At 35.7% G+C, this 26584-nt stretch overlaps 1 protein-coding gene and 1 pseudogene across 1 annotated transcript; both read right to left on the reverse strand.

Annotated features, from left to right (window-relative positions):
- Positions 1 to 3872: 3872 nt before the first annotated feature.
- LOC149207328 (uncharacterized) lies at positions 3873 to 5071 on the reverse strand. Its single transcript, XM_089398005.1, has 2 exons — positions 4982 to 5071; positions 3873 to 4874 (listed from the first exon to the last, which is right to left on the reverse strand). The coding sequence occupies exons 1-2, from the start codon at positions 5069 to 5071 to the stop codon at positions 3873 to 3875; spliced, it is 1092 nt and encodes a 363-aa protein (XP_089254131.1).
- Positions 5072 to 8829: 3758 nt separating this feature from the next.
- LOC149207329 (UDP-glycosyltransferase 89B2 pseudogene) lies at positions 8830 to 10843 on the reverse strand (annotated as a pseudogene).
- Positions 10844 to 26584: the final 15741 nt, after the last annotated feature.

Raw genomic sequence — 26584 nt, forward strand, 5'->3', positions numbered from 1 at the left:
CTTTGAAGCAGAGCAAATTTTGAATGTAAGGGACTTGGCCCGTTTCCTGTTTTGAAATATAAAATGCTACCGATTTCTTTAAAAATATATATAATAATTATAAGCTCACTTTAATTAAATAATTATAAGTTCTTTAGTTCATTTTATTTGATTCTTTATTTTTATATAAACATTTCACCAATTAAATATTTTACAAAATTGATCAAATAAATAAATAAAATTTAATGTATATCTATTTTAATTCTAGATTTATTATAGGTTTAGAGGATCAAATTCCTTAAGGTGCAATCATTTCTTTAAGTTTATAAGCTATGCGATCTGAAAAAAGTGTACACCTTAAGGATTTGATTACTCTCAACACATGAGTTAAGATGCATTTATGTTGGTCCTCTCATATGTGTATGCATGTGTCCCATGTCAGTTCCATCTTAAATATGGAGGAAATTACACATCTTCATTAAATGTACACCATTTAAATATTTCAAAGTATATTTAATTTATCCAAAAAAATATTTTATTTAAAAAGATATCGAAATAGTTTATTTATACAAATTTTGTAATATTGTTTTTATTAATAATTTTTTTAAATATTATGTGTTAACCTTATGTTGATCTTGAAATCATTACAATAAAGTTTATCATTTCATTTGCAAGAATTAAACCAAATAAAAGAGATAACAATATTGGTTCCTAACCATTTAAAATGAACCAAATAGATAAATATACATATTATTTATATAAAATTAATTATTATTATATAATTTATATTCCAAAATATTATATATATATATATATATATATATTTTTTTTTCCCCTGGGAAAAAGTCGTAATTTCTATTAATATTAAGAAATTACATTTTGTAGATGCCGAAGCATATTCATATGGAGGCAGCAGTGCCTGTCGAGTTCACAGTCTATAGATCTGGCAAAAAAAACAAGTTGTCTCCACGCAGGGAGCCTACCGAAACTGTAACTAGCAGTGATCAAAATTGTGTCCATGCTCTACGCAGAGAGCTTCATATAAACTGTATAAAACCAAAAAAGAGTTTGTACTCATGACTAAACAGTAGATATATATACATGCTGTAAACAAAAAATGGTACTGTTATGTGAGGGCTTTATAGCCCATCTCCAATATGATCATCAAAAGGTCTGTGGTAATGCTGGTAGAATGTTCCGTCGATTTCCTCCTGTATCAACCAGTCGTTTCCATGTCTGTGCGCTGCCTCTTTGGATAGCTGGTCGGCGACTGTGTTCTGTTCCCTGTAGATGTGTCGACAGACAAATGATTCAAAAGAAGTAATCAGTCTTTTAGCTTCATCTAAAATGTGCCTCAATGAAAATGCATGACAATGAGATGCATCATTCAGCCAGTTGCAAACAATTTTAGAATCTCCAAATAGCTGTAGGTGTCTGCATTGTTTTTGAATTGCAAAATGTATGATGTGTTTAGCCGTGCACAGTTCAGCAAAATTATTGGTGCCTCTGCCTAGTTTTATTTGTATCTTGAAGCAATGCATTTCATTGAGATATAGTATGGCCCCTCCCCCACAGCCAGCATCCTGTGCCGAGCCATCAAAGTAAGCCCAGGGCTTAGATTTGTCGATGATCTTAGGTCTAATGGTGCGGGGGGGCAGAGGATTCCTCTTCAGGTATCATGTCAAAATCAACAATCGTGTGGTGTAAGATTGTGGGCCAATGAGGGGTCCTGAAGTTGAAAATGGCCTGATTGCGCGCAATCCATAATGCCCAGCAGACCAGCAATGGAATGTTGATGGATTTCCCGGTGTGATTCTGGCACCAGTTATTCCATGCTTCCATGAGGTTATTACCTTGCCAGTCTTTCAAGTTTGAATAGTGAGAGGGATTGCCAAAACTGTAAAGCAGTGCTGCATTTTAAGAAAAGATGTTCTGTGTTTTCTTCCTCCCCTCGGCATAAGTGGCATCGAAAGGGACCATAAAATGATCTCTTCATGAGATTGGTGCCTGTAGGGATTTTGTCAAAAAGAATGTTCCACATCAATAATCGTGTGCGAGGTGCTGACTTAAGTTTCCAGAGCGCTTTCCAGGTGGGGAGGATATCCGGGGGCTTGTATGATTCCATGAGCCTTAAGTATCCTAGCTTCGGGGAATATGCTCCATGCTTGGCAAAGGCCCAGATGATTTCATCAGGTCCTTCTGTGAGCCTGATGTGAGCTTGAGTGAGTGCATCCGTATACTCCAACCATTCGTGTTGCCACTGTTCAGGTATTTCCAACACTTGTGCGGTAGTCCATGCCTGTTGGAGAAAGGAGGAATTCTCATTATCGCCAATGTGTTTAATGTGAGTTACCCCTCTGCCTTGTAGATACCTTATAAGATCAGCTGATAATCTGTGGGCATTGCCACAGCTGACCCACGGGTCCAGTCCAATGCAAACTGCATTACCTTCCCTTATGCACCAAGTGATACCTTCACGCAGTAGAGGTAAGGAGCCTATGACCGCTTTCCAGATATTGGATATGTTTTGGCTAGTTCCTTGCTGCATACAGATCCAGTCCAAAACATTCTGAGGCTTGATATATTTTACATATGCAACACGAGTCCAAAGACTATTAGAGGTGAGGAGATGCCACCCAAGTTTGGCTGCTAAGCCTCTTAATACCCCATCCCCCCCAACGTTTGGGTTTGGCAATGGTGTCCCATTTGACCCAGGAAAAAAGCCTCCCCGGATGGTGACCTTTCCAAAGAAATCTGCAGCAAATACTTTGTAAGCGGTTCAATATGCCTTTTGGTATCCAGGCTAGGGTCATCCAATAGATTGGAGTGGCTTCAATAACAGCTTTAATGAGGACCAATCTGCCTGCACGAGAGAGATATTTGTGGTACCATACCTGAAGCCTTTTTTCCACTTTCGCTATGAGCCATGTCCAGTAGGCAATTCTGTAGCCGAGAGGTTTTAGTCTAAAACCGAGGTACTTTATACCATCCGACAGGTTCAGAGAGTTGAAGGGGAAACGTTGTACAGCAAAGGCGGTTTCATGTTGAGAGCAACCGACTGTGGTAATCGTGGACTTATTATCATTGATCTTCATACCTGTAGCATGCTGGAAGAGAAGAATTGAGTTATGGAGAGTAGTGGAGTCCCCAATGCTTCCATTCAGGAAGATCAGAATATCATCGACAAATAACAGATGAGTGAGATAGAAGTTATCCACAATTTTAATGCCAGTCAATATATGCCTATCTCGAGCTGATGAAATAATTCTACTTAATCCTTCCATAATAAGCAAGAAAAGCAGAGGTGAGAGCGGACATCCCTGTCTGAGCCCCCTTTCTGAAGTGAAGAAAGAAGTAGCTTCACCATTGAGAAGCACACTATAGGATACATCTGTGATGCAACTCATCGTCCATTTGATAAATTCATAGGGGAAACCAAGATGTGTTAGCAGCAGTCTTATATACAGCCAGTTAGTTCTGTCAAAGGCCTTGGATAGATCCACTTTTAGAATCATTCCTTTATGTTTTTTGATCTGCATGGTGTGCATGAGCTCTTGTGCTGTGGCAATAGCCTCATGTATCTGTCTGTGGTGAAGGAAGACGAATTGTTCTGAAGATATGTGCTGCGAGAGTATAGGCTTGAGGCGATTGGCAATAATCTTGGCAATGATCTTGTAAAGACAATTACAGAGAGAAATGGGGCGAAAGTCATCGAAAGAGACAGGGTCATTCGATTTAGGGATAAGAGCAATGAAGGTGGATTTAATAGCAGAGGATATTCTACCCCTCCTTCTGCTATCCTCTACAATCTTCAGTAGGTCATTCCCCAGGATTTCAAAGAAAGTGATGTAGAATTCAATGGACCACCCATCTGGGCCTGGGCTTTTATCTTTTTAAAACCATTTTAAAGTAGCCTCCAATTCTTCCATAGTCACTTCCTGCAGTAGTTCATCCAAATCTTCTTGTGCTACATATCTGGGGAAAAGTTCAGCCACCCTCATGATTTCCATGATATTAATATCTCCAGGAGCTTTATATATACCCCTGTAGTGCTCTGTAGCTAGTTTGGCCAGGTGCTTCTGAGATGATACAGGTTGACCTCGCTCATCTCTTAATTCCCATATAGTGTTGATGGATTTGCGCCCATTGGCAAATTTATGATAAAATTTTGTATTATCATCCCCCTCTGTGAGCCAAATTGCCCTACTTCTTAACCTCCAACTTTCTTCTCTTTCTTTCAGAATATGAGAGCTCTTCGCTATAAGAGTGGTGTACTGTTCCTTTCTCTCAGGGGTGGGGAAGGTCCCAGATGATGAATCCTCGAAAGCAGCAATGACACTTTCCGCCTCCTTCAGAGTTTGGTTATCTTGGATACGCTTTTGATGTGCCCAGATTTTGGATATCTGCTTGAGTTCAGTTAATTTTCTAACGAAGCCCTCTGAGTGGTCCTCATCTTCCCTGATAAGGTTGTTTTGCCAATAGTTATTTACCAATTGTATATAAGAAGGGTCCTTTAACCAAGAGGCATTAAACTTGAAGGGGCTCTTGATTTTATGATTAATGTCCACTGCTTCTAAGAATATAGGACGATGGTCCGATATGCCTCCCGTGCCGACCCATTGACGAATTCGGGGGAGTCTGTTGAGCAGTGTCTCCTTAATAAGGAATCTGTCGAGTCTTCTGGCCAAGCTTTGTTCTCCACTTCGGTTATTAGTCCAGGTATACTGAATTCTGGCAGATGGAATATCCACCCACTGGTGTTGCTCCAGTAGATTGGATAATGTATCTGATAAGGAGTCGACCTGCGCCAAGTGCCCCCATGACTCGCAGAATCCAAGGGAAAAATTTAAATCACCTCCAAGAATAATGTTGTCCGCTTGAAGTAGTTCAGATTCCTGTAAGGTTCTCCAATATTTGGCACGGTCGGCACAAGGGCCATAGACATTGATGATTCAAATATCCAAAGCTACAGAGTAAGCAAAAATGTCTAAACCAATGTAACCTCTGCCACCCCAAATGTTCCGAATCGCCATTGCTCTGTTGCTAACCCCAATAGCCAATCCACCGGATCGCCCGGACGCATCCAGTGCATGGAAGGTCCAATTAGGTAGCCAGGAGTTGAGAGTATGGGTAAGAGGTTCGGCCAAACAGAGGGATTATTGTAGGAAAATAATATCTGGCTGAGATGAGATAAGCAATCTCCTGAGTGCTAGTTTTTTGGCTAAACTAGCAAACCCACGACAATTGTAAGATAGTATCTTCATGTAGGGTGAGATAGGGGGCCTTTCTTCGCTCTAAGGGCCCTGAAGATAGTTTGCTGTCGCCCGAGGGCAACTTCTTCGTCTGCAGTTTGTCTCGCTTTGGTAATGCGGGAGGGTCGGCCACGAGAGTTCTTGAGGGTAATAGGAGCGACCTCAAGGTCAAGCCCAACGACATCAAGACCTCTGTCCTTCGATCGGGATCGGAGAGAATAACGGGGGGATACCGGGGAGGTAGGAATGGAGAGGGATGTGAGGGATGATGATATCAGCGATGGTTGACAAGGGGAGGCCACCGGAGAAGGAAGCGGGAGGGAGCAAATGAGAGAGGGGTGAGGGGGCAAGTCCCGGGGATAACGATAAGCCACTGGTGATGATAGTGCAGAAATAGGAGATGTGCTAATAATGTGATGAGATGTAATGCCAAATGATATGCATGAAACAGGAGGCGAAGGAGAGGAGGATGAAATTGACATACCCGTCGTCACGATGCCCGCTTGTTCAGTCGCTGGACGCACAGGAGCCGGTGATGAAGGAAGGGGAGCAGTGGAGACTATAGCAGTGTCTGCTGCTTCTGGAGTGCTACGGGGTCCACCAACATCATGTGTATGAGCTTGCTCCTCTTGATTCTTCTCCGGATTCAACCTGGGGGAGTTGCCCATGGGGTGTTCGGCCTCTCCATCCTGAACATTCCTCATCTCTTTCCGGAGGAGTGGACAGTCCCTGTAGAGGTGTCCCACTTTGTGACATCTACGGCAGCGATAGGGGATGCCTTCGTAGTCAATAATCTGTTTGCGTGCCGTGTCTCTCCATTGTATGGTAATGAACTCTTGTAGTCCTCCCCTAGTGTCCAGATTAATAAGAATCCGGGGATATGCCATCATGCCTGTCTGCTGGTAAGATTTGTCATAGTCCATGAAGGTGCCAATGGCATTGCCTATCCTCCTGAAGATATCTTCTGACCAGTAATGTAGAGGTAGCCCTGGGAGCCAAATCCATACGGGCCCGATGCCAATCTGCTCTGTCTCGGGGTCGAATAAGGGAGTCCATCGCTTAAGGAGCACCGGGGCATGTTCAAAGTGCCAGTAGGAGGACAAGACCCAATTGGTATGATCAACACGAGCGAACCTCAATGCGAACCATCCCCTCACGAAGGTTTGCACGAAAGGGATGCCCACCAAATGATGACCCCAAACTTCTGCTGCCCAGGTCTTCAAACGTGCTGCCGAATAGTTCCGACCTCTGATGCGCTCGACCAGTACTCAATCTGCAAATTCCATTGTCTCACCCCACTGGATGTCCTCCTCCAGCCTGAGAAAGATATCGTCCTCCTTTGATTTGAAACACCTGTATTTCTTTTTAGGGCCCTGTGAGGGAGGAATGTTCTGTGGGCGACCAAGGGGAGGGGCAGTAACATTCAACGGTGCCGAGATCTGTTGTGAGGAGGAGGGGTCACAGATGCCTGATGCATTAGGGGGGCCAGAGAGCGGAGGTATGGAGGTGAAACTGCCGGAAGAAGGACCGAGTGACCCAGAGAGACCGACCAAGACAGTGGGCAGAGTAGGGGTTAGTATCGGCCGGGAAGTGGAGCCAGATGCCGGTGGTTCTAATCCAGGGTTAGGGTTCAAGCAGCCGGAAACGAAACCGAGGGTTGCCGGAGAGTGAGGGGGGGTAGAGAGTGCAGGCCAGGTAGGTGGTACATCCGGGAGGACCACAGGATATGACCTCGACTGTTCGCTAAGCGAGAACGGAGAGTAATTTTCGGAGAGGCCCGAATTGTACATACCTTCTGATGTGGCAAAGGGTGAGCGCCAGATGGAAACCCCTTCCAGCGGGTTAGCTGAATAATCGACAGCTTCTAGATCCTCCATTGCCAGCTGCGTCTCGGAACGGGGGACACCTCGGTGAGTAGAGAAACCTGGAGAAAACGACAGTTCTCAGTTAACGGACCGTGCTGGGCAGGTAACAAACCATCACAGGATGTCAACCGGTAGTCGCGGCACTGTATCTCTTCCTTATAGTAGTCCCCCCGCGTGAAAACGAAGAAAGGGCTCATGGCGGTTAGAGGAGAGACGACATCAGTGGAATGCGTGTAACGGAGGGCAGCACGGTTCAGAAGTTGCAGAGGGTTTCAGAAACCCTAACCCAAACCTTCGCGCATTATCTCCCATCCTGTCTCCATCCCTTCCAATCTCCAAAAATATTATATTAAAAGTACAACAATATTAAATAATTTAATTCCAATAATTTAGTTCCATGATTAATTTTCGCTCAATTTTTTTTAAATATAAATTATAATATTTTGAAAAACAATAGAAATTCAAATGTATATCACACTTCTATAAAGAAAACGTTAATGAACCAAATAAATAAATATGCATATTATTTATATAAAATTAATTATTATTATATAATTTATATTCCAAAATATTATATTAAAAATACAACAATATTAAATAATTTAATTCCCTGATTAATTTTCACTCAAATTTTTTTAAATATAAATTATAATATTTTGAAAAACAATCGAAATTCAAATGTATATCACACTTCTATTAAGAAAGCGTTGTGGTTGTAATTGAACATTCAATTTCAGTGTCAGATAGGATAGATTTATAATATTTGAGCAAACCGTTTGAAGAAATCTCACACAAAGAATCAAGTACATTCTCCATATGGTGGTAAGTGGAATCTGAGTATTTCTGTAGAATCTACAACATATGTTATCTGGCCTTTCTCTATGCCCGGTATTTAAAGTGGACAAAATCTGGTATACTTCATGCTCCTATTTTTTGGATAAAATGTTTTTTTGACCAGGTATTGTCATATTTTTGAACTGATAAATACTTTTCCATAATGGTAAGAACTCTATACAGACTTCATACTTGTCTTATGAACAAAAATGATGTAAAACTGAAATACTTTCTGATTAAGATTCTATGCCGAAAATATAATCTCGCTCATGTATGTACTGATCCTTTTTGAATATAATAGAAGCACTATACAGCTTTTTCTTATACAGCTTTTTCTTCTGAAAAAAATATAGCATGCCTAAAACTGTACGCTACATAAAAGTAGGGGAAATATCAGAAATACAAGCATGAATCAGCTTTTTCTTCTGAAAAAAATATAGCATGCCTAAAACTGTACGCTACATAAAAGTAGGGGAAATATCAGAAATACAAGCATGAATGGTGGAGTTCTGGATTATCGTGTAATATGTCAGAGATGCAGCATTAGAGAGTTTTGGGCCTTAAAGGTAGACACCCTATTTTAATCCACACAAATTAGCTTGTGATAGTCAGATAAATTTAGTTAAGGAATGATGAGCAGTAATCTGGGGCATTGAATATTTTTGTAAGCAACTGAAACTTTCCTTAATATTTTTGTGACTCAAATATTTTTGCAGTAAGAAATGTCTCATATCGGACCTCTTAAGTCTATTACAAAGAAAACAGCAATCCGCAATCATTATTATTTTTGCATCATAGATATTAAAGCTAAATTTAACTTAATTTTAAAATTTGAAAATATTTTGGAATTTAATGGAAAAGAACTAAATCAATTGTTTGACATCATTTTCATTTCAAAATATTCTTAAAATCTACCTTAAAATTATATTTTGTATTATCTGGCCATATATGTCGAGTTAGACTCCTAAAAACAAAGATTTACTTGCGAAAACTGACACCCATTTACAGTTACTCTGTACTTGATGTTTATACTTCACTTCTATTTTATTCTATGGACTAATATTAGCCAAAAACACCCAATTTCACTGAATGCTTTATAGCCTGGTGATCCAACATGATAAATTATAATCCACATTGACTATTCAGATATGCAAGATCAGCTTTTTAATCTCGCTTACACAGTCCTCCATATTTTTGTAGGAGGATCCCCCTTCTTGCACTGCTCTTTTCGCTGCCCTACTCAGCTCCTCTGCTCTTTTCGTTTCTTCTCCTTCATTTCCCAGCAGTCGTTTAACTGCAATTCTCAAGTCATCTCTGTTGGGCACTGTGGTGGAGCCTTCACAAAACCTGACTGCAACCTTGAGATAATCAACTAATAACAGAGCATCTATGTATTGATCTGCACTCATAGGCCATGTTATCATTGGTACTCCCAGTGTGATGCTCTCCAAGGTAGAATTCCACCCACAGTGGGAAAGAAAAGCCCCAACAGAAGGGTGAGAGAGGATCAAGAGCTGAGGTGCCCAACCTCTAATTACCAGACCTCTTCCCTTCATTCTCTCTTCAAAACCTTGTGGAATCACACCATATTCATTAGCAGGCATAGTACTAGGTGGATCCCTGATAACCCATATGAAGGACTCTTCACTTGCCTCCAGTCCTTCTGCCATCTCCTGGATTTGTTTATTTGAAAGGCAGGCTTGGCTGCCAAAGCAAATATAAATAACAGACTTCTCTTTCCGACTGTCAAGCCATTGAAGACATACGGAATCATCGATTGAAGGGGGTTTGCCTCTTTCAATCATGGTTCTTCTCTGCTTCGCCTCGAATACAGCAGGAGGAAGCAGAGGACCCACAGACCAAACAGGCCTACCTGAAACTCTCTGCACATGGTCTATGTAAATAGCTTCTAGATCATAGAAGGTATTGATAATAGTACCCCAGCTTTTTACATTTAAATTCATGGAACATCTCATGAATTCAGAGACAGGATCGGACCTCTTATAGGCGCGAGCAAGGCGCGAGATTTGATACCTTGGAAAACTGACAGGATGAGGAACTTCAGGAATATGGACTGTATCATTATCTGATAATACCTGTTCATGTGGCATGTATTTCCACAGAGAATAGATGACAGAAACAGCAAAAGCACCGGATGGGTGATATACTATCCTGGGTATGCCAAGCTTGGCAGCTATGTTCTGAGTCCATCCGAGGAAGAAATCGCTGATAATGCAAACAGGGGGGCCGAACCCACAATCTGAGCTCTCCTTTTGCTGTTGGAACCAGTCTTCTATTGGATGAGCGAGCTCCTTGAATGAATACATGAAGAGTGGTATGAGATGATAAGGAAGCTGCGCCATGTTTTCACATCCCGGCGGTAGTCCTTCAGTGGGAGGCAGGGGAATGATAAGAGGTTGAATCTGAAGACCCTCTAACGAAGCTCTCTGCAAAAGAGGATTCAAGAGGGATTCGTTTCGCGGAGTGGTGAGGACCGTTACAGAGAGGCCATGGGAGGCAAGGGTGTAGGTGAGGTCGAGCAGGGGAATCATATGGCCCTGTGCCGGGAATGGGAATACAAGAACGTGAGGCCTTTTCTCCATGTTCTCTGCCATTGCAGCCCTGTCAGATTCGGTTTTAAGATTTGAGCGCCATGTTTGGGTTTCAGAGTAGTTATATCCGATGGAAAACCAGAGGAGAAGGTGGGCCTTCCATTGAGTCAAACAATTCTGCTGTACCACGTGAGTCAGTGGAACGTGTTCCACCGTTCAACTAAACAGTTAGGTAACTGGTAGGGAATTAGGAAAGGAAGCGATATTAGTAACAAGTTTCGTCACTAAGAATATCATATTAATAGCAATTTCTGTGCAAAATCAGGCTGGAGTTTTGATTATACTCAGAATCATGCCACTCTGACTACTTTGAATATATTTTTCCGTTTCTGTGCAAAATCAGGCTGGAGTTTTGATCATACTCAGAATCATGTCACTGACTATGAATATGTTTTCCGTATTTTAATTATAAGAATTATTTTATTGAAAGTTCAGTGGGATGGAGGAATTTTTCATGTTTATATAGTTGTTTTTGTTTGGTTAAGAGTTAGTTTTTTTAGAACATAAAAAAATGATTAACTTTTTAAAATTTAGAGTTATTTGACACTCGTATTGACCATGAGCATTAACATGTCATTTTTAATATTGATGATTCAATCTGCATTTGGGATAAAGCCAATAATGATTAGTTGTGAAGTGGTTTTTTATATTAATGACTCAACCTGCATTAAAAAATAAAACTAATAATAATTGTTTCACTATTGATTTCATAATTAAATTATAATAATAATTGTTTCACTATTGATTTCATAATTAGATTATAATAAATTTTCAGAATTATTATTATTTATTATTATGTTTTTTAATATAGTGATTTCTTTTCACTCCATTTAAATAAAATTAAAAAAATATCCGTATATAAAAATTCAATAGGATGCAGAGAAAGAATAATAAAGTACGAACGAAATTTGACTAAAAATTGGAATATAAAAATGCGATATTATTGAAATAATGCGTCTCTTAATTAGAATGACGGATTTTAGAAATCTAGCCTGGGATTTACTTAATATAGTTTAAAAAATTTTAATTAAAAAATAAAAGTTTTCTAAATTTAAATTAGGTTATAAGAATTTTAATATATAATTAAGCATGTTTTTTTAGGGTTTTCATAATTTTAATTTAATTATCATAATTATTAAGTGTATAATAGAGATTTAATTTCCACAAATTATTTTAGAATATTTTTAATAATATATAGAAATTAAAGATTGAGATTTATTTCTAAAGTAGATATGATATTTTTATCTATTTATTGAATTGATTGATTGAAAAAATGTCACATGGATAAATGTCATATGAAATGAGATATGGTTTTTGGAGCATATGGTATTGATAAGCGATGGTATTGATCCATAATATTGTATCCAAAACCTATTTACAAATTAAGAATCTCCATTGTATAGTGAATCTCCATGTTATGAATTTTATTCTATGTTTTTTTTCAATATAAATATGTTTAAATTATATATTAATTTTTTATGATTACTAATCATTTAAAATAAAGTAACCATTTAATTAGTTTTTATGATTTTTTATTATTATTTTAGCAACATAAGATATATCAAGAAATAAATTGAGTATTTTGATGTTTATTAGTATTTATTATAATAAAATCATTATTTTTTTATTTTTTTATTGGGATGTTTAAAATATGATTTAGCTAGCTTAATAATAAATGGTTTAAACCAAAACCAAAAGAAATAAAAAAAAATTAAATCAAATTATTAATATATATATTTTATATATACCATATATTTAGAAATTAAAATACACTTTTTTAAATTGTATATTTTTGGATTTTTTTATTATATATTTATTAATTTTGATAATGATTTAATTAATATTAATTATGTATAGGTTTATAAAATAAAAAATAAAATAATAAGTTTAAAAGTAAAATAAAATTATTTCAAATATATGAGATATGGGTTAAAGAAAATAAATTATAAAAATGATAAATAAATAATAAATAAAATTGAGTGAAAGAATCACAATTATATATCATAAGGATAATTTACTTAAATATTAAAAATTAATAATATTTAATGTAAAGATTAGTAAAAAAGAGTTAAATTAAGGTAAATTAACATAGATAAAAAAATTAATGAAAATAATAAATAATTAATTTAATAGGAGTTGAAATTGAATTTTATATATATATATGGGGTGCGTCCACACTTTCCTGGACTCAGGCGCTGCATCCTCAGCAGCCGGATCTGAACGCCGTAGCTTTTGCTTTCGTATCAAACAAGAGACGTGAAGTTTCCTCTGGAAGCGACCGGCTCGAGTTCGAATCTCCCAACAATTCTCTCAACGCTGCAGCCTCTGAGCAGGCGGCCTCTTCGTCCCCGCGGAGGGCCCTGTTCTTGCTGGATCTTAATCTTCCTCCCACTGCTGATCAGGAAAATGAAAGCTCGGCCTTGTGGAATTAATGGGAATGAGTTTCTTGAGGGTTTTAGGGTTCTTTGTTTCATGGTCCTCTGTGCAGTGTATTTCCACATAGCATTCTGTAACACTTTAACCAGCATCTGCAAGATATATGTTTCACATGTGATCAAGGACAGACTTTCTGTGGAATTTAAGAACCAGTGGCACTGCTTTGGATCAAACGTCTGCGATTTGGAATGAAGGCAATGTGCCTAGCGACATGTTTTTTCCTCTCTTATCAAAGCTAGGATTAAAAGGCTTACTGAGACTCTACGGCTGGGTTCTAGATCTAATCTTTTGCGGCTAGATCTAGATCTAGATCTAATCTTCTCTCTGTGGCTGGGTTCTAGATCTAATCTTCTGCGGCTAGATCTAGATCTAATCTTCTGCTTTATTTCTCTGTGTCTGGGTCTCGGCTTCCGTTGTCTCATGCTGTGGGGTTATCAAAGGCAACAACCAATTTCATAGACAAACCACCTGTTCAATCTTCTGCGACTAGATCTAGATCTAATCTTCTGCCTTATTTCTTAGTGGCTGGGTTCTATGGGCAAGTAAAATATGGCTCCCAACTTCGCGAAAATAGTTGTTGGCTCAGTTCCATCCGCTTCTGGAGGGCAAGCTCCTGCCCATATCGTCAGTGAAGCCCCAGCTCCCACTGTCTAGGTGGTCCAGGCCTCACTCGATGAGGCTTTGAAGTTTTCTGAAAGTGCCCTAATATGTCTGTTTAATGGTTTTTGGCCACGGCTAACAACTTTTCACAATTGGATCTCGAAGGTATGGAAGCCTGTCATTTCTGATGAAATTAATATCTACCCCTATGCTAGGGGTTTTTTTATAGTATATTTTGAAAATCTTGAAAGCAGACAATGTATTCTAGATTTCGGTCCTTGGTTTTGGGAAAACTCAAGCCTATTCATGAAGCCATGGAACCCATCATTTGATCCCTCAACAACAGTCATAACCTCAGCACCAGTTTGGGTGACATTGCCAAGCCTACCCTTGCATATCTAGAATCTCTCCTCGCTAAAAGCCATTGGAAATGCAATTGGGAAATTTTACTACAGGTGCCCAGAAACAGAGGAATATGCCAGAACCACCTATGCACGCATCTGTGTGGAAATGGACTTCAGCGTCGGATTCCCAACTAAAATAAACCTAACAAGTAAAGACTATGTGTGGAACTAGAAACTCGATTATGAAAGTGTCCTCTTCAGATGTCGATCCTGCTTTAAGACAGGGCATCTAGCCAAAAATTGCCCAAAAGCCTCCCAGAAAAATTCTGCTAGAAAAAACCACCACAGATCTACATGGTGGGAAGGAGCACAAAAGGAACACTACACTATCATCAAAGAAGAATACTCTAGAGCAAACTTTGAATCACAAGAAATCGAGCAAGAAAGAAACAACTCTCAAGACAAGCAGGGAGAAAGCCCCGCCCAACAACAAGAAAGAGAACTCGACGACCCTTCAAGCATCAACAATTATGAGGATTCAAATATCGCACAAAATAAATCTTCATTTAACAACAAACCAGATCTCCTAGACCAAACTTCTTCTCCGACTATCTTCAAAAGGACGAACACAATAGACCGTGAAGCTAAGACACTAATGTCCTAAGAACCAAAAGAGATGAAGGAGATGCAAGATAAAGGAATTTGGAAGACCATAAAGAAAAAAAAGAAAGCTACAACACCAATCTCGCCAAGAAAGACGAGGAGCCAGACAATTAAAAACTAAAGAAATTATAGGTCCGATAGACCAATTTGGTCTCAGTGGACGTTAACCACTATAATCATAATCACCATCATCATGAATGATAAATTTATAAAAAATAATATATATATATATATGGATGGCAAAGCAGAATATAAGAATAATAAGAAAATACAAGCGATGAAAGAAAGCTTATTAGCAAGGTATAAGAAGATGAAGGTTAGGGTGAAGATAATGAATAATTAATTAATAAAACTAAAATAAAGATAATATGAAACTAGATAATGATCAAGATTAATAAATGTAAAATAATAAAATTAAAGGTTGGAAAGAAAAAGGAAATAAAAAAAATAATGAATGGATTAAGTAAGAGAGTTGAAATAAAAAGAAATATAAATAAATAATGATAAATATTAATAAAGTAAAAAGAGGATATCACTCAATTTTGAGGATCTTTTTAATCATTTAAAAGGAGTAGTGGGAAGTATGCACTAAGGTTTGGAATGACCAAAAAACCCAAAAAAAGGGAATAGGGCATAATGTTTAATGATAGCATATTTAGTTGTAATTATGAAAAGTGTTGAAAATATGTTTTTTGAATCAAGTTTGGATATATGTACTAGTTTGGTCAATATATGATTTATCATAAAAACAAGGAATCTAGCTAGCAAAGCTAACAACTTCTTATAGAATAAGGTTTATTTTAAGGATTTGACAACTTTGAAAAATTGCCTAGAATTTTGTGAGGTTTGAAGTAAGTTTTAATGTTCCTTTCGGTTGAGATCTTAAAAATATGATAATTGATTCCATGTAAGGGATGAGAGGGGTTGTTAGTATTTAGATGAAAACCAAAGTGGAATTCTCTATTGATCTATGAGATACATTAGCCATTGGCTTGGAGGGCATTAATGATGATAGATATTTCTTTGTTAAGGTGATGGGGAATGGAAATTTGAATTATTCTAGAAACAAGAGTTTTAAGAATAATAAATTTTTGAGTTAATTGGTGGGATTGATTATGGAGATATCTATTGTGATGAGGCTTTTCATGATAGACTTGGTGTAATCAATTCAAAAGAACTTAATTATTTTAGTTTAGAAAAATTCCAAATTAAAAGAGTGATTTATGTTTATGAACATAAACTAAGACTTTATCCCACAATACCAAGTCTAATTGAGAAAAAAGTTCAAAAAATTAATAAGAAAGAAAAAAAGAATGAAAGGTAAATGGGTAATGATAAGAAATAAATGATTTTTCAAATTAGCAAATAGACATAGAATTGCCACAGGGTCTTTACTCAATGAACTTGTGACATAACACTTGTGTTCGTGGAATATTAAAGAATACCCCTATTTTCGCTAAGTATTGATAAATACCTCCCAAGATCCTTTTTTGAGTCCTCCCCTAATACATCTTTCCTATAAAACAACTCATTATTTTAATATATACCCTTTTTATGCCCCTTTATACCCATAAAACCCTTGGCATCCTATAGTCAACCTCAAAACCTATAATATATTGACTTTATTTTTCACAATTTTAAGACCTCATTTATGAATGAACATGGAGATATTGATCATCAAGGTGAAGACTTAATGGGAATTTCCTAGGGCTCCCATGGAGGAAAGGGACCTAAGCCAAGTAGGATGCTAATTCATTTGAATGTCGAAACAAGGGAACATAAGGAATGTTGAAGAGGTAGGTGGTATTTATTGGTATAAGAAAATTGATTTCAACTGAAAGATTAAAGTGTAAATGAGTAATCCTTATAACAAATACTCTTGACTTAATATCCTATCTAAAAGGATATAGTTTCTACTTCCCCACCTTAAATTCTTTTTCTTCCAAGTAAATCTAGACAAAACCCCTTCAAATACTTCTACATGATCCATGGATGATAAATAGGGTAAACTATTAATTGTGATTATGGAGCCTAACCTTAAGGAGTCAAGAGAGTCAAACACATGGCCTACCCAATTTCATGGAAGAGATCACACATCTAGCTTATGATCATTTGAGCTAACCCTTGGGATTTTTACCCTTTGTAACTCTACTTTCTAAAAGAATCCTATTTTTCTATTAATCACCCTTTTATTAATATAGAAAATGATATCACTACTTTGAAAGACATGGTGATATTCTTCTCCTTAGATATTTTAAAGATAGAGCCAGTAAGTCTCAATCCAATATTCTAATTGATAATTCTAATATAAATTGTGTACAAATTGAAGAGAAATTTATTCTAATCCTTAAATGAAAAGTAATGCTTTTGGGATGGCAACGAGCTTTTGAGGATGTTCTTTTTCCATAACTTGATAATTTATAATGGGTTGGAATACTAGCCTACCTCTCATCTTATGATGTGCATTCATGGGAATGGTAGAAGTGTCATTGATTATATCATATCTTGCATTCCCATTTTGAATAAAATTGCTTGTAAATTAGTTGTGACATTGTTTTTTAGCAAACCAAATAAATAGTTTATTTGTTTAAGGGGTTAGTGGTATTGTAATACTCCCCTTAGGGTGTGGTATTCCACCATCATAATGGCATAACAAATGTCAATGTTGAGAAAAATAAGGATAAAGAAACAGACTATAATAACTTCCAAGTTATCATGGTAACTTTAAATACATATATGGTCAAGGAAACAATATGCATAATACTGGTAATCGAGTTCTCTTTAACAATAAAAATGATTCCAACTTTCTCAAATATTTATAGGGGTTTTTCAATTGTAATATGGAAAATGACAATTTTGACAATTATAAGAAAACTTCACTTCAGATTTCTATATGCATAGAGAAGTATTCTATAAACTACCTATTAGAGGAAAATAATATCTTTTAAGCCCCTTGTATGATCCAAAATGTAACATTGCAAGAAGGGATATTAGAGATGCATCTTTAATGAGTTTAACAGAGATAGTAAGAAAAATAGTATGTCTTTAACTAGAGATCATGAGAAACTTCTAGATTTATGTAAAAGAGAACCTAAATTATTATGGGGTAATATCATCCCTACAAAACCTATAGAATTAGGTAACATTAATGAAAATGATTGGCCCCCCTATCTTAACAAGTTGTATGTCACCCTCTAGTCTCTGAACACGTGTAGAACAAAACTCCTCCTTACAATCAGAAATAGTAATGATAAAGATACTAAAAGTTACCAAGTTATGATTTTAATGCTTGAGATTTGGCTATATGTGCCTTATACCAAACATATTTTAATCAAGATGTTAAGTAAGGTTCCCTTTAAAAATGTATTAAAAGTTTAATTGTTAGTATTTTTAAATACAGGTACCACAATGACCCATCTAGTATTGTACAATCATGATTAGTCCCATTTTAGAAAAAAATTACATTTCTTGAAAGAAAAATTAAGCAATGCATTGATGACAATAATAAAAGAACTAAGGGACAAACTAGCTTTACGAATTAAAAAAGCTACAATTAATCACCTTTCCACCCTTGGAGTTATTTCTATGTATTGTATATACACAAAAATCAACCTCATTTAGTATTTTGTTGATTTTAGAAAAGATGTTGAAATCGCCCCTAGAACCAAGCTATGGAAAAGGATATTAAAAATTCGCCCAACCCTCTTTATCTTCTTAGGGTTGTACTTAGCCTTTATGAAAAGGTTATTTCTAAGTTGAAGTATAATAATGAATATTCAATGAACATTAATTGTAATATTTGTGTTAAGGAATCATGCTTCTTTCTCCTACCCATTTGACATCTATATTGAAAAAATCAAACAATATTTAGAAGATGGTAGGTGTATTAGTATTAACATGGTTGGGCTTATTATCATTTTTCTCTAGTATGTTGGTGATACCATTCTTCACGCAAAATATATTGTTGATTTTCATGGCAAACTCACAATTTTGATAAATTTATGAGTTCTCCATTAATATTAATAAACCAAGGTTATATTAACGAAATGTAAAAGAAAAAATCTCCTCCAATTAGTTTATAAGGTGATAGCACCTGAAGGAGGTGCAATACTACAAATAATTAGGCATTGATTTCAATTTTCATTAATGTAACAACACTTTTTTCTACCCCTCATATAAATATTACTATGTGAATTATTGATGTAAATAAATGTAAGAAAATGTAAATATGGCTTAGATGGAGGAGTGGACATGAATGCATAGGTTTGACGAGGAAGATTTTCCTGTGCAAGTGATAGCCCAAAACCTAGGCCAGTTCATTTATTTTCCCCATCCATTTCCTTGATGTATTAATGGTCTGCTCAACAGGAAATGAAGTTGTGTATGGGCAGTCATAAGTAAAGGATGAGGCCCATGATGTCCCTATTCTCGTGGGAATTGTTGGGAGAAAATCCAACATGAAAAAGAAACGAAGTAGAATGAGAAAATGAGAATAAGAGAAAGTGCAAGATCAATGGAGTAGAGCACCTAGGGGAGCGATGAGGAAGCACAACAAAAAATAGAAGAGAAGAGTGGAGAAGATGGCTATGAGCCAATGCCCTATAATGGGACATTGTTCCCTATAATTCGATGTGGCTAGTGGTTTCTTATTGGTGCGTGATGAGCTAGTCAAGGCTTAGCGGAGATAATGACTCATTTGGTACTTGATGAGTAAGTCGATAAACCTATAAGTGCTTTCTAGAGAGTTGATAAACCACTTAGAGATTGCTAAAAGAGATGATAAACCATCGGCCTTGTTGGAAGGCTGATAAACCACTTGGAAGGATGAGACACTCAAGTGCTTGCTGAAAAGGGATGATAGATCACTTGGCAGGTTGAGACACTCAAGTGCTTGTTGAAAAGGGTTGATAAACCACTAAGTGCTTGCCTTGGGGGCTAATAAACCACTTGGTGCTTGCCAAGTAAGTCGATAAACAACTTGAATAGTGGGCTTTAAACACTTGTCATGCTTTCCTTGAAAATCCAATTGATAAACCACCCTTAGAGTGAGATCACTATCTTGGATTGAATAAAACTTCACTAAGCCTTTTATGGATCCTCATGATTGAATTTAGAGAGGCAGAAGAGTCATTGTGGTGCTTACTGCATGAGGAACTTGATAAACTACCTAGATAGTGCATTCCCTCTCTTTCGTAGTTGACTTGATATCGATGTGAAATTCCCTTGAGGAATTAACTCCTCAGATGATGAATTCAGCTCGGGGGTGGTTAGCTGCAAGAAATACTATAGTGTAGTTGGCCTATGGTTGGGTGGAGAGTTGAAGTCCCTCCCTCAGTCTCCATCCATTCAAGTTAATTAGATAAGTGTACTTACTCTTGTATATACTTGTGTTGCGGATGAATAATAATGTCTAATTTGTGATATGGAAGTACGTGGACTTGCACTAGCAATGGGGGGCGTTAATATTCCTAAATGCTAATGATGAATTCTTGCTTATATGTTCTCATGGTTATGTTGGTTTCATAGAACTCTATGTTGTTGTCATTGCTATAAGCTACTTGAATAAACATGAATGTTTAAATTTCATTATTTATTGATTTTATTCATAGTTGGAATATGAATTTGAGTTACTATGCATAGTTATTACGGACTGAAATGTTCAACATTTTGATATGAATGATATGATAGTTGTATATGATCTTCGTCAAATTGTTGATCAAGATTCTATGAATGAACGTAATAGCAAACTAGGATGGTTTGATTAACCAATGCATTTCCTTGCTAAGTTAGGAATGAGGTGTGAATTGGTGATAAGGCCTTGTCCCTTTCTTATCTCTGAAACCTATTGTTTTCAAGTGTTTAAAGGTACTTGACCTCCTTGCAGTAAATCGTTCACTATTAGTGGACTCGCAAACTTGGGTCCTTATGCCTTAAGTTTAAAGAGTTATAGTTTTGGTGGTCACCTCTTTATCCATTTATTGGTCAAAGTGTGCACTTGATATGTTATGCAGGTCTGCGATCCCAGGCTCTTAGTCTAGATTGAATGGAGCATGGTTTAGAAGGATCTGGGATTGAGATGACATGTTCGCAACCCTGGGCTCTCTGTGTATATTAAATGGGGCGTAGTTTAGAAGGAGTTAGGATTGGGATGATGTGTGTGTGGCCTCGAGCTCTCCAAGAAGATTTGTAAAGGAGTGTAGTCGAAAGGAGCCAGGACCGGGATGATGTATGCTTGGGTGGGACCCTCTTGTGTCCTAAATTCTATGAGTTATTGGATGGAACCATGGCTGGGATGACATGTGTGCAGCTCATAGCCTGCTTGTTGTCAAGTAATCTTGAAAAGGGATGTAGTTGGAATATCTATGACTGAGATGACGTGTGGAAGGTACTGATAAGCTAGATGACATTTACGTGGATGCCACACAGGGTATGTGAGAGGTGCAGGACTATCAAGGATGACATGGAAGACCCACGTGGGTCACATGTGGGTGTCATGTGTCAGTTCTTTATTGACATGGCATTATCTAGTTGGTCAAACTTTGATTGGGCATAACTTTCAACCCAAAAGTCAGATTGAGGTAAAAATTATATCGCCAGATATCGACGAGCTAAATATGATGGTAATATTAGAAGTTGATTCCGTTAAATTTGGAATAAAATGATTTTTTGTAACCCCATCTTCATAATAGACCTTGGAGGTCAAGTTGATTAATAAGTAATACCTTCCAAAATCTGAGAATATTTAAGGGAGTGGGATAGAGCGTTACAATTAAAACAAAACTTATAGTGTTAAGATTAGAAAAATTAATGGTTTTAAAGCTTACTGCAATCTTGAAATATATATATATATATATATATATATATATATATATATATATATATATGAATGTTTAAAGAGTTATAGTTTTGGTGGTCACCTCTTTGTCCATTTATTGGTCAAAGTGTGCACTTGATATGTTATGCAGGTCTGCGATCCCAGGCTCTTAGTCTAGATTGAATGGAGCATGGTTTAGAAGGATCTGGGATTGAGATGACATGTTCGCAACCCTGGGCTCTCTGTGTATATTAAATGGGGCGTAGTTTAGAAGGAGTTAGGATTGGGATGATGTGTGTGTGGCCTCGAGCTCTCCAAGAAGATTTGTAAAGGAGTGTAGTCGAAAGGAGCCAGGTCCGGGATGATGTATGCTTGGGTGGGACCCTCTTGTGTCCTAAATTCTATGAGTTATTGGATGGAACCATGGCTGGGATGACATGTGTGCAGCTCATAGCCTGCTTGTTGTCAAGTAATCTTGAAAAGGGATGTAGTTGGAATATCTATGACTGAGATGACGTGTGGAAGGTACTGATAAGCTAGATGACATTTACGTGGATGCCACACAGGGTATGTGAGAGGTGCAGGACTATCAAGGATGACATGGAAGACCCACGTGGGTCACATGTGGGTGTCATGTGTCAGTTCTTTACTGACATGGCATTATCTAGTTGGTCAAACTTTGATTGGGCATAACTTTCAACCCAAAAGTCAGATTGAGGTAAAAATTATATCGCCAGATCTCGACGAGCTAAATATGATGGTAATATTAGAAGTTGATTCCGTTAAATTTGGAATAAAATGATTTTTTGTAACCCCATCTTCATAATAGACCTTGGAGGTCAAGTTGATTAATAAGTAATACCTTCCAAAATCTGAGAATATTTAAGGGAGTGGGATAGAGCATTACAATTAAAACAAAACTTATAGTGTTAAGATTAGAAAAATTAATGGTTTTAAAGCTTACTGCAATCTTGAAATATATATATCTATATATATATATATATATATATATATATATATATATATATATATGAATGTTGAGATTTTAGATTGGGTTAAGAAAAAACCCATATATATTAGAAGGAGACTTATGTATATTTTTAACATATGTTATTTTGTATTGTTGTGAAGTATGGGCCTCCATTGAGTTAAATTGAGCAAATCCAAAATTGTTTTATTACCTAACACATTGCTCTACTCTTCTTATTGAAGTAGGATATACTTTTGTGGAGTCTAAAACCATGATTATATATTTAATATAAGCTTAAATTACTCAAGTTTGGCAAGGCTATTATTGTTTATAGTTTAAGAAGTAACCATCACATGCTAAAAAAGAGGTTGGGCTAGTGTTTTGTTGGTTGACCTTAACTAGTGGAACATAAAATAAGACAATCAAAACAATAATATCAAATCTTACGTCCTTATGGATTTTAACACTAAACCTTGAAATGAGAATAAAAACATTAATACAAAAAATTACAATATTAATTTTTTTTTATCAAAATTAATATAGTTGATAAACACTATTTCTTAAACCTTATAAGCTTAAAAGAAAAATATTGTTATGGTTAAGATTAATGCTCATAAACTCTATGGTAAAATTAATTAATAAACTAACTAAGATTAATGCTCATGAACTCTATAGTAAAATTAATTGATAAACTAACTAGAAGATACATTGGGATTTACATATTGGTAAAAAGTTAAAAAAAACTCAACAACAAAAACAATGTAGCTAATACATACGGAAAACAATGTAACAATAAATACATGCCATGTAAAACAAGCACAATAATGGACCTTGATATTAAAGTAACGTAACATTAAATACATACCATGTAAAACAAGCACAATAATGGACCTTGATATTAAAGTAATATATAACATACCAGGTAAAACAAACACAATAATGGACCTTGATATTAAAGTATGTAAAACATACCTGGTAAAACGAGCACAATAATTGACCTTGATATTAAAGTGGAAAGAATCTTAAAAAAAATAAAAAAAATTGGTTCCATTATCAAATCTACACCAAAGGAAATCAAATTGAAAGGACTAGATTGTGGTTGTAGAGTCCTAAACAACATATTCTACATCACACGTGTTACCTGCTCATGGACCAAACTCACACAACCACTTATATCATAACAAATATGTATTTGAAAACTCAACGACAAAAAAACTAAGGTGTGCATTGGTTTGGGTTAATACTCATATTCTATATTGAGAATCCAATTCCCTAAGGACTCTAGTCTAGAGATGGTCATATAAATTTATGGAATCTAGATCATTGTATCCAAATCAAATTGTTGCTATGGTTGCGTCATTTGATTCTTGAGCCACTAAAATAGACTTGTACTTTGCTTTCCAATCAAATAAAAAATGGTTGCTGTTGAATCATTTAATTGTTATAGTCAACAAAATATAATTTAAAAGTGTGCGTCCCAATAAGATTGTTTCCTAAAAGTTTGTTTCCAAATAATTTGTTTTCCTAAAAGTTGGTTTGATTTATTAATTATTATTGAAATTAAAAAAATTACATTTTAAAATAATTTTTAAATTATATAATAATAGTTTTATTTTGAAAATTAATAAAAAGATATAAATAATATGATGATAAAATAAGCTTCGAGGGTTAGTTTAATTGGTCAAGTGCTTGTTATTAAAGCATCATTTTTATTGAGAAGTCACGGGTTCAATTCTCTTGACACTCGATGTAGCAGTCACTGATCTCCATTATTTCGTGGATGGTAGCAATCACTGAACGCAATCGTTGTCGCAATCGCTGTTATTTTGTGGATGGTAGCAGTCACTGATCATTTCGTGGATGGCAGGATGTAGCATATAATTAAATGTAAAAAAAATGCATATATACTTTTTTGGTGGATGTAGCAGTCTCCGTTCTCCGTTCTCCGTTGGTGGATGTAGTAGTCACTAATCTCTATTATTTTGTGGTTTGATCTACGGGAACCGTGGATGTAGCAGTCACTGATCTCCGTTATTTAGTGGACTAATCTACGAGAACCATGAACCACACAGAGACAAAAACGATGTAGCAGTCACTGATCTCCGTTATTTAGTGGACTAATCTACGAGAACCATGAACCACACATAGACAAAAACAATGTAGCAGTCACTGATCTCCGTTATTTCGCGGACTGATCTACGGGGACTATGAACCACACAGAGACAAAAAGGACCATAAAATAAAAAATTTAAATTTAAATTCAAAATAATGATCAATACTATCATATAATCAATTGTAAAAAAAAAATGCATATATACTTTTTTTGTGGATGTAGCAGTCACTAATCTCTATGGATGTAGCGGCAACTGATCTCGGGGGACCATGAACCACATAGAGAAAAAAATCATAAAATAAAAAATTTAAATTTAAATTGAAAATAATGATCAATACTATCATATAATTAAATGTAAAAAAAATGCATATATACTTTATAAATATTTTGTGGATGTAGCTTACTGATCTCTGGGACCATGAACCACATAGAGAAAAAAAAAAATTAGATTTTTTTTTTTTTTAATTTAAATTGAAAATAATGATCAATACTATCATATAATTAAATGTAAAAAAATGCATATATACTTTATAAATTTTAATATTTAAAATGACGTAGTTTAACTTATAGAGGAAATGGTTTTTTTCAAAGCAGTTTTTCTAGTTAATTTTAATCAAAATCTGATAGAGATTTTTAAAAACTCGAGTTTAAGTTGTTTAATTTGTAAAATTTTAGTGTCATTGAATTTTTTCATGGCGATAAATCTATTTATGCATTCACATATGTATCTCAAACAACAAAACTCACAATCTTACTTAAAATTGTATCATTAAATTTTAATAAAAAAAACCATTACATCGTTACCATTTATAATTATTATCTTTGTAAAATAACTTTAATTACCGGTTTATTAAAAAGCGAAGACATATTTCTTATAAAGAATTTTCTTGGAAGTTAAAAACATTTCTATTCGAAAAGACAATGGATAACGGGTTTCACTGGGTACCTAAGTTTATAAATGACTTCCTAAATAATATTCTTGGGATGCTTCTCAAATTTGAGGACTTGTTTAATGATTCCAAAGGAGTAGTGGGGAGTGTACATTGAGATTTATTATGATCAAAGTTAATTTATGGAATATGGAAATGAGGTGTTTGATATTATGGGAATGTTTAATGATATTAAATTTTGTAAGTTAATTATAAAAAGTGTTGGCAATATGTTTTTTTAAATTAAGTTTGGATAGATGTACTGGTTAGACTAATATATGATCTATCCTAAAAAGTAAGGAATCTAGTTAACATCTTGAAATACAAGGGGTGTATTTCAAGGGGTATGCTTTAAAGATTTGATAATTTTGAAAATTTGTTTAAAGCTTTGTGAGGTTTGAAGTAAGTTTTAATGTTTTTTTGGTTGAGAACTCAAAAATATGATAAGTGATTCCAAGTGAGGGATGGGGGTTGTTAGTTTTTGGATGAAAAGTAGAGTGGACTACTTTGATGATCTATGACATACAATAGATATTGGTTTCAAGAGCGTTAGTGAGGATGGATCTTTCTATGTTACGGTCATGGGGAGTAGAAATCAAAATTATTCTGGAAACAAGAGTTTTAAGAAAACAAAAAATTGAGTTGGGCAGTGGTGGGATTGAGCATGGAGATATCTATTGGTATGAGCCTTCTTGTGATAGGCTTGGTATAATTGATTAAAAGATATTTAAACATTTTAATTTAACAAATTTCCAAATTAAAAGAATGATGTGTATTCATAATCTAACATAAACTAAGATTGTATTTGACAAGATCAAATCTAATTGATAAAAAAGTTCAAAAAAATTAAAAATAAAAACACAAATCTAAGAAAGAAAGAAAAATAGGTAATAATAGGAAATAGAAGACTTTTCAAAGTAACAAATATACATAGAATTTCCATAGGGTATTAACTTAATTAACTTGTGCCATAGCACGTGTATTCATGTTATATTAAAGAATTCACCTAATTTCACTAACTATTGATAAATACCTCCCAAAATCCCTTTTTAGAACCCTTCACCTAATACATCTTTCCAATAAAACAACTCTTCACTTTTAGTATATACCCTTTTCTATGACTGTCAATACCTATAAACCCCCTCGTAGCCTACACCTCATCCCCAAAACCTA

This window comes from Pinus tabuliformis, chromosome 1_2, assembly GCF_031772625.1.
Source record: "Pinus tabuliformis cultivar Carrire ecotype Pingquan chromosome 1_2, CPIR1, whole genome shotgun sequence".
Lineage (NCBI taxonomy): Eukaryota > Viridiplantae > Streptophyta > Pinopsida > Pinales > Pinaceae > Pinus > Pinus tabuliformis.